The sequence below is a fragment of the Neospora caninum genome, chromosome VIIa (assembly GCF_000208865.1).
Source record: "Neospora caninum Liverpool complete genome, chromosome VIIa".
Taxonomy (NCBI): Eukaryota; Apicomplexa; class Conoidasida; order Eucoccidiorida; family Sarcocystidae; genus Neospora; species Neospora caninum.
The window spans coordinates 1,981,567-1,990,976 of record NC_018393.1 but is presented as its reverse complement, the minus strand read 5'-3'; the positions used below and the strand labels follow the sequence as shown (position 1 = coordinate 1,990,976).

Sequence of the window (9,410 nt, the reverse complement as noted above, 5' to 3'; positions counted from 1 at the left end):
AGAAATCTTGAGACACAAGCGAAAGAGACGGAGATGATGTCCTGAGACGGCTGTGTTGGAACACGTCCTGGGTCATCCAACGAATGGAAAACAGCGAGGTTTTGGTCCAGTCGTTTCTCGCGTTCTTCGTGAAGGCAGCGTTTTTCTCAGTTCCGGATCTTTGGTGTTGTGGCGGCTTCAGAGCGGAAAGCGGTCTATCGCAAGGGCGTTGCCCCTCGCCTTCCAGAAACGTGTGTCGCTTCCTCTGAGTGTCTCCGTGAGGAGGGAAGAACTGTCTCCTTCGTTTCTGCGTGCTGGAGGGAAGAAGAGTCTTCTTCGTCTCTCGAGCGTATTGCCGCGCGCCGCAGACGCAGCCGTATGTCCCTTTTCTGCCGTTACGAAACGCGACTGCGGTCGCCTCGTTTGCTGATCCTTTTCGGCCTTCTGACGAGGGCCAAGTCGCGTCCTCTGACGGTTTGCCTCGTTGTGTCGCATTGGGCTCCGAGAACATCGGAGGCAGTGTATCAGCGCAACGCATCAGAACCGAGGTTTCTCGGCCGAGTGAGAGAGCGAGGAGGCGACAAGGCGCCTGAAGCGGCGCATGCGGTGCCCTGGGAGGGGGCGTAATCCGGGAGACAAAGAGACAGACAGCGATAGTGGCAGACAGCGAAGAAGGGACACAAACCAGAGTGGTGAAAAAAATGGCAAAGAGGACCGCTTCGTCAAACCGCTTGTGTAGGCCTTCTTTAATTTACGAGAGAAACGTGGCCGGCGGGAACCTCCGGCGGTGGTGGCAGGGCGCGCAGGCGCGAGTCGCAGGATTGATGCAGACAGAGCACAGGTTGCACTTTTCCACGTGTTTCACAAAGCATGCGCAGCCTCGAGAGAGTTGGCAGACGCGCAGAAGGCAACGGGATAGAACAGGGCCTGCTCTCGATTTTCCACGTGGCTCAGCCAGAGAAAAAAAAAGTGTAGCAAGAGCGCAAAAAGTCAGAGAAGCGAGAGAACAAGACGCGCATGTAGCGTATCCCTCGCGGTTGGCTGTTTAAGGCTTCCCGTGCACAACGAGAGAAACGACGGAATCAAAGTTAACAGGCGACGGGCGAAACGGGAGGAATACCCTCACGACCACACTCACGACTCACGACGAGACCAGGCGCACACAGACGCTCTCCTTCCCTCTTTCATTTCGAATGTCCCTTTACCGTGTTGCTTTTCGTCTGCGCTCCACATCGAGCGTGTCTGTCACTCTGGTCTCGCAACCCTCTCTCTCGAGATTCCGTTCTCGGCACCTTCTTCGACGTCGCCGTGTCAACCCTTTTAATCTTGTCCGTCCTTTCTCGCCGCTGCCATCCAGGCTTCCACATGGTCTCCTCACCCGCTCTCCCCGGCGCCCTACACCTCCGCGTTCTCGCTGTGTTGAGCGGGGAGGCAGAAAGAGCTGAACTTTACATCTCCTGGAGGGACACCGAAAGACATCAGAAGCGCAAGAAGCGTTGCGAACGGCAGTCGTCACACAGGGTGCAACAGTGAGTCCCATCGCCACTGCAACCGCACGACACCCAAAACAAGTAGGGGACGCGCGTGAAACGGCGCCGCTGTCTTCGCCGTAAAAGAAAGGAGCGAAAGGTGACATACTCGGGAATGGAGACTGGGCGAAGGTCGGAAAAAACCGTACGAAACAAAGTGCGGAAACACTCTCTCCATTGGCGTCGCACGTACGCAGCGCTCTAGTATATTTAATCCAAAACACAGACGCGGTGTAAACGTTTAAGTTGGAGTCAAAAATGACGCGATGGGAAGCGAGGGGCAACGAAGATCAAGCAGGTTCGACGCAACCCAGAGCGAGAGCATCAAGCGGAAGATTATCCCGAGCGCGTGTCCAGCCAAAAGCGATATTGATGAAACGCATCGCCCGCCATGCGCGACTTCAACACTCACATCCATCGACGCGTCTTCGTCTCCGCCGGCAGCCATTTCCCCGACGAGGCGTTGAAGTTTGTTCGCGAGTTTCCGGTTTTTCTTTGCGGCCTAAAACGCAGAAAGCGTGGACTCGTGCGGCAGCATGTGACACCGGGTTTCCCGCACGCATGACGAGATCGGTATACTCGTAAATTTAGAGGAGTGCACGTAGGTGTCCTCGGCTGCCACGACACTTACTCATCCTACAGACAAAGAAGTTTGTAGAGGTCCCTTGAGCGCGCGTGGGCGACAACAGTACAAAGTACCAAGTCTCAGATGTACACGCACACGTCTACATGGCCCACCATAGGTCGACATCTCCTGGAGGTGCACCACGGGGCGCGCTGGACAGACGCAGGGCAAAAATGTCTTCCAGAAAAGCACATGCAGTCGAGGACACCGCACAGACACTGAATGAGAAACACGGCGTATACGGCGAGCTCCACCCTCTTTTTCCATAGGGAAGAAACCTTTCGTTTTCTTGACACCACGTGCTCTCTCACCTGCTTGTTTTTCGCCATGGCCACCACGTGTGGCATGCGCTCCTACACACGAAAAGCAAAACACGGACATTCGCACGCTCCCCTTCCTCGTCCCCTCTCGGCTCCTCTGGTCGTCCCACAGCCCTTGTCTCTCACGCGTTGCCACATCCCCACGTGCCTTCTGCGCTCTGGCTCGGGTACCTCATTCTTCCCTTCCGCCATTCTCTTTCGTGTCTCGTGCGTTCCGCGCCTTCTCACCTTCGGTGTCACCCCGCCAATTTCTGCGTTCGTTCTAAGACATCTCTCTTCCACGCAGCTGTCCATCCTTTTCTCTTTTCCCGTCCCTCCCCCGTCCCCTCGTTTCCCTACTCGTCGTTCGCGCGTCGCCCGCCCGCTCTCTGGTGTCTCCGTACCTTCTTGCTGACTGCGGCGGCCGCCGCCTCTTTCCGGGTTTCTGCGCGGCGCGACGCTTCGGCGCTCACCGCGTCGTCGCTCTCCGCGCCCATATGTGTCTTCGCGTCCCGGCCTCGGCCGACCGCAGAAGGCGACAAAGACAGCGCCGAGGTGCCGGGGCGTTTGGCAGAGTCAACGGCAACGGGGCCGAAGCGCAGGAGCTACGAGACATGGACAGGCAGCCAACCGCGCAGCACGCCGATGCGAAAAAGGCCACACAAAAACACGCAGAGAATGTCAACGAGAGAACGAGCCCTAGGCACCAACGGCGCCAGCACCTGTGTGGGGCGGCGCACACCTGTCCAGCGGATGGAAACGTCAACGCTACGAAAGGCGCCAGAACTGCAAAGGAAAAGGGCCGGCGACAAGCCGTAAGACACCGGCGAACGGTGAAATACACAAGGCCCCCACATCCCCTGACTTGACCCAGCGTATCCTCCGAAATACCACCAGACCCTCCGGGGGCTGTGCCGCCCACGCGATACACGAATGGTCGTGTTGAGCGCCTCCTTATGAGCGTCTTTGTACGGCTCCACGAGGTAGATCGACACCGGGAGCCGCTGCGCCTCGACGCGAGCCTTTGGCACCAGCCTCGACGACGGAAACCCACACGCACAAGTATCCAGCGGAGTTGAGACTGACACGAGGGTGGCAGAAAAGACCTCGCTCTATACTGGGATACGTGGGCAGTTACGGTGGCTCGGAGCGTTTGAAAATGGAGAGCTCACCATGTAGGGTCTTTGCGGCTCGTTCTTTGCCCGGTTAAAGTCTACACTGACGCGGACGACACCGGGTTCTTGTCCTCTCGATGTCTCTCCCATGGTGTCTTCACCCGTTTCGATCGCATGGCACTGGGACGCGAGGACCGACGCATACACCTCCGCGGGCGAGGATGCGTTTTGGGTTGTCGCCACTGCGTCCCCAGCCCCTTCACCAGCTGGCGTCTTCCAGAAGGCGACCTTCTCGGTCTTCATCTGGCCCCAAAACACACAAAAACACCACGTGCAGATATCTTGTTGTACGCGAGTCTTCGTTCCTACTGGCAAGCTTCCCGGGCCCATCATCCACAGAATACACCGTTTACGTTCCCCCAGTCAGACATAGATACGTATGCATGAACGTAATTATGTATGTTCACGTATATACATATATACATATATATATATATATATACACATATAAATATATACATATCTGGCCGTTTGCAGGCGCCGTTTGATTTGTGTTAGGTTGTTCCCTTTGCCGTTCTGGTCTTTGCACTGCTACTCACGTCCGCAGCGGCACTGGGCTGAGAGTCATCGGACGGGGGTAGGGTGTAATACGGGATGACGCCAGATTGCCAGTCCTGGAGGAAGATCTTTGCGGCGGCGTCGAGGTCGGGCACGCCTCCCTTCTTCAGCTTGCCTCGGCGATGCGCCAGGAGTGCAAGCATCTCTTGAGGTGATGAGAAGGCCTCCAACCGATAGAGGCGCTGCAGGGTTTCTGAGCAACACCAGGCTGCGACGCCGGTGGCGACTTCCTGCGGATTTTCGAGGCGGTGGACCGGAAGCAGACTTCGCAGAATGAATGCCGAGCAGCTCTCGGACCCCTGAGCGCCCTGTGTGTCTGGACACCCGCTGGGGGAACTGGCCAGAGACGCCGAGGTCGGCGGCAGCAGCAGAGCATCATCTTGGGGGTTTTTTGAGGGCGAGAAGAGTACGCCAGGGGAGTCAATCAACTGAATGTGTTTGTCAATCCGAACAAACTGAAGCGTCTTTGTGCTCCCCGGCAACGCTGCGACGGCGGCTGCGGAACACGAATGCGTGAGCGCGTTCACCAGCGACGACTTCCCGACATTAGGATACCCCACGACGCCAACAATTAGGTTCGCTTTCGGCGTGGACGAGGCAGAGGAGGTGGAAGGAGCGGCAGAATCAGAGGTGGGATCGAGGTCGGCGGACACTTCTCCGCGATTCGCGGTATGAGCCAGCGCGTTGAGGAGACGGAGCAGCGCAGGCGCACCGAGGGCGACCGAGGAGCACCTGGAGAAGAGCCACCACCGGTGGGACACAAGGCGGCATTCCACCTTGGCTGCGGGGACTCACTCGCATACGCCAGGTCCACCAGTGGAATCAATGATGCAGAACACGACACAGCACAGGGTAGGATCCAAGGCAATCGCACTGAGAAAATCGTCCAAAAACACGTCCTTCACAACACGAAGTGTCTGCTGCTGGCAGAGCGGATGGCCGACGAGCGCGCGCCGCGCTTCTGCCAACCTAAGCGCTTCTCTGAGGACGTACACATACAGCGGTGATTTCGTGCATGCCTCCTTACTTCCGGAAACTTTCGCTGGCCTCCAACGGCTCGACATCTGTCCAGTTCTGGAGCTTTCGCTTTCCTCCACGTTTCACGCCTCTTTTTCGCGCGCCGGCGCTCTTGCCGCCCGCACTCTTGAAGGCCAGAGCAGGCGCGACTCCCCTCTGCAGAGTCTTGAGCCAGGCGACAGCGGCTTCTTTGGGAACGAGGTCGACTTTGTTCATGACCAGAATCAGTTTTTTGCCTTCGCCGAGGACCCAGCGTTCGAGGGCGGGACAGCGGAAGGCTGAAGGCATGCGCGCGTCCAGAACCTCAATAATGACATCTGCTTGCTGAAGCACACGACGCAGAAGTTGCTGTTGCTGACGCTGTTGCTGGTGGAGGTACACCTGCTGTTGAGTGGTCAGCTCGTACGCGAACGGTGAGGCCCCGGCGTTCTCGTCACTTTCGTTCAGTTGCGCAGCGCGGAAACGAGCCTGGCTTTCCTCCGCAGAGTCCAGGAGTTTTGCGAGAGGATTCACAGGGACCAGCTCCGGGGCCTCCATGTCCCCGTCATCGCCTGCCGCTGCTGGCACCACTTCGTTGCACCCGCCAGATGCAGTCCCTTCGCGGGCTTCTCCGAGCCTTCGCTCCCGCTCTGCCGACGCAGCGGCTTCCTTCTGCTGCTTGCGGACCTGAATCGTTCGCAGAATGTCCTGTTTGAACGGGCACGAATTGGGGATTCCCGGATCTCGGCGGTGTTCTGAGAGGACAAAGAGCCGAGGCAACACAGCGCCCACGGCGCCGACACGATTAGGGAAAACCGGACTGACCATCATAACAGTGATACCCGACAAAGCACACCCATGTCAAGTGGGATTCGAGGCCAAGCAAGAAGGCGTGGCTGGGGAACGATTCCCGTGGACACAGAGCGGCCGCACCAAAGACTGCCCTCGAAGGAAGATACGAGGCTGACCACAAAGCCTACGAAGGCATGTGAAATGGAGCGGGAGGTAACACTGGAGAAGCAGGAGCTCGTAGACTCTGCGTGCTGCGCGAGGCTTAGAAAGGGGCAAAACGCGCCTCAAGAGTTCGTCACATGAAGCGTGAGCGCCGCAGGAGCACGCCGACCCTATTTTCCGTGTGTACGTACACCTGCCGACGCCAGGTGCGGGAAGACGGGAATCGACGCCACCGCTTCGTGCACACAGGCCACGATATGGGGGAAATACAGTGAATCGTGAGGGAACGTTGCCCTTACTTTTCCGTACGGGGCCGCCAGTCTGCTTGGCTGTTTTCCTCATCTTCCGTCGATGCTCGCGCACCTTCTTCTCGATCTACAGGGCAGTCACACAAGCGGAAATAACATTACCCACAAATATCTAAGCATACAGACGCAGCTGAGAGAAACACTTGCAGGTTCTTCTCTGGTAAGGGCGAAGCTCCCAGTTTCCTGCTTGCTTGGCTGAGTCTACGGTTTCGGGAACGAGGTGAACCGAGGAAAAGAAAAAGGCCAATGCAGTGGTAATACGCGGTTGTTCGAGCGTCGCAGTAATATATGCAAGGCGCGTAGCAGCTCCGTCGAAAACGCACCCTAACTAAACGGGGTACCCAAAGAGATCCACAAGATTTTTTCCGCACTCCACCAATTACAGGCCAAAACTAGGATAGGTCGCAAGTTTTGTTATAACAGCGTACGTTGTATTTCTGCGACAGTTTTTGCCGCTTCGAGTTCTCTGAAGGGAAGAAAGGCCGCACATACAACAGGAAAGCAGGCATATCAGAGCTTCTATCACCTCCAGTCCAAATGTCAAATGCCTGTTCAGCCGCGAAGACCGTGAGGATATCTTTCCTTCCCGTATGCAGCGCGAAAGCTCAGGTATCCTAATCGAGCCGTCAAGCAAAAATCGACAGAATCAATAATCGTGATGCCCCAAAACCGCACAAACCCAGCAGAAATAAAAACCAAAGCTGTGAACACCAGTGATGTACGGAAGAGGCGTCGACATTCGATTTGTGAAAGCGATAACTTTGACAAGTATCCAACGAGGTACCGCAGACGGCGCGAGGAGCTAGGAGCCGTGGGGCGGGGACGCCACGTACCACAGGGCATGACTAGAGACCGTATTTGCTCCGATTTAGAAATTTGTTGCTGTCTTCTCAGTCTCTAACAGAAATCCTTTTTCTACGAGGAGAAATTTGCTTAGATATAAAATGCGTAACGAACGGGGCTGTTGACGGTCGCGGATGAAATGGGCCACAGAATGTACTTACTTTTAATCTTTACCATGGTGGCGAAGGCAGGAACAAGAACCGGCTTCTGCCGAGGAGACCACTCGGGTTCTTCAATCTGAGGAAAAAAGAGAGGAATTCACTATTGCAATCAAAAGGTTGATTGCTAAAAGAAGAAACCTGGGGCGTGGTCAAAACTCGGTTATCGCTGCATGCGCTGACGGGGCATGCGCATGCAAAAGGGTGAATGCTAAATGGAGCGGGGACATTACTATCTCGGTCCGCACTTCTAGACCCCGGTTTTTGGACCGTGATTTCGTCGCACTGTGGAGGACGTGCATAAACGAGGTTGTACTTTGCTATTTTTGCTTCTGCGGCCTCACCAGAATGTGTCTTGTTGGTAATGACACGGCCCATGTGGGGGCGTGCCGAGCCACGCTAGTTGAATCTGAGAGAGAAGAAAGAACGAGTCGTCGACACGTAGCCAGAAGCTGGAACTACTGGTTTGTGTTTCGTAGCCGCGTTTCCTCCGGTGGCATTATTTATGGCGGGATAGCGCTAGACAGAAGACTGCTGGATCTGAGCAAGCACACCATTTGGCATGCGTTAAAATATGGAACTCCCAGCCCGTGTACCTTTTCTCGTTTGGCCACAGACACTTGTTGCCGTGTTGCGTTGCCAGCCGCGGCAGCAAAGCGATGCGTAGACGGCCTGCTGACGTTCTGAAATGCCTGTGTGGAGTTTTTTTATCAGTGTCATGGTTTCGAGCCCGCGTGAACGTGGAGGCACACTAACGGCTTTAATAGAAACTCTCAAATCAATAACGTAATGGATGTACCTAGCGAGGTGACAGACAACGGGCATGAGTAGAGTGTTTTAACTCCCCGATCTACAGCGACTTGATAGAGTGTACTAGGCGTGGCGCCGTTTGGTGCATCATGCATTAGCAGACTCATCGGCGACACCAGATACAGGCGTTAGTCCCACGAGTTGCTGCTCACTTTATCTTCTATAAGCCTTGCGTGTGCATGTAGGCACCCTTTTCAAGAGCACCGGATGTCAGCCTTCGTCGCTTGATAGCAGACCAGCAGGCCCTGTGCACGGGGTCTCCGCGAGGGATAAGATCAAGATCGCATACACCTGCGGAATGAAAGCACGTTTCAATCATGCTTGATTCATCGCTCATTTTTATCGAGGACAGCTTTTTTTTGGTGTCGGCGACGCGACTTATCTCTGGTGTCCACGTGCATGATTAAGTCCGGGGGGCGCCGCCCTATGCTGACAACAGTAGACAGTACGGAACAAGGCAATAAGTTACCTCATAGAAAGAGTTCTGCACACCATTTTTGAGACTGTACAAGCGGTGGCCGGATCATTCTCGGCTCGCGAGAGATGGATGTAAGCAATTGGTTCTGTCCTATGTTTGTCATCCACAGCTCCGACGGACCCCACCATTGGATTATTTGCTGTTGGTATCGTGAAGCCTGCTGGCTCACCAACCAAGGCCTTGAACAAAAGCTCAATTGGCCCTGTATCCATCATTGCATCTGCGACAGGAGTCACAAAGCGAATCTCTGAGTCGCTCCTTGCTCCTAACGAAGACCTCCACTTCGAACCGGGAACTTCGGGTGACTGCCGGGACGACTTGAGTCGAAAGCTTCTCACTTCCATTCTCATTTGAGGTCAGACAAGCATCCTTAAGGCAGTTTGAAGAAGGGTTCTTACATCTTACAGAAAATACAAGACATATATCCGTGCTGGTGGACAGGTAGACGCAGTGAACAGTATTCGCCCCGTTGCCCCATGAGCATTTTGTGAACGATGAGACAATATCTAGACACATCTCCGCTCAGTGCGCCCTATATCGATCTTCTCACGTGTCCCGTGTGAATGCCCTGATGGGCCACATGGTGAAGCTGTTTCCGTAACAGCGCTTCCAAAGGCAAAAGCTCTTTTAGTTACTGCTCCAGGAGTTGCGTGCGCAACTGCACCAACGGGCGGTGTCGATACTAAACGAAACCCACT

The 9,410-nt window shown here is 55.3% G+C and overlaps 1 protein-coding gene across 1 annotated transcript; it reads right to left on the bottom strand.

Annotated features, from left to right (window-relative positions):
• Nucleotides 1-1,749: 1,749 nt before the first annotated feature.
• NCLIV_021490 (putative GTPase domain containing protein) lies at nucleotides 1,750-9,056 on the bottom strand (the record flags this gene model as incomplete). Its single annotated transcript, XM_003882344.1, has 11 exons — nucleotides 1,750-2,010; nucleotides 2,445-2,486; nucleotides 2,837-3,037; nucleotides 3,605-3,850; nucleotides 4,147-4,897; nucleotides 4,961-5,038; nucleotides 5,193-5,916; nucleotides 6,415-6,490; nucleotides 6,852-6,889; nucleotides 7,428-7,503; nucleotides 8,838-9,056. 11 exons carry the CDS (start codon nucleotides 9,054-9,056, stop codon nucleotides 1,750-1,752), a joined length of 2,712 nt encoding a protein of 903 aa, XP_003882393.1.
• Nucleotides 9,057-9,410: the final 354 nt, after the last annotated feature.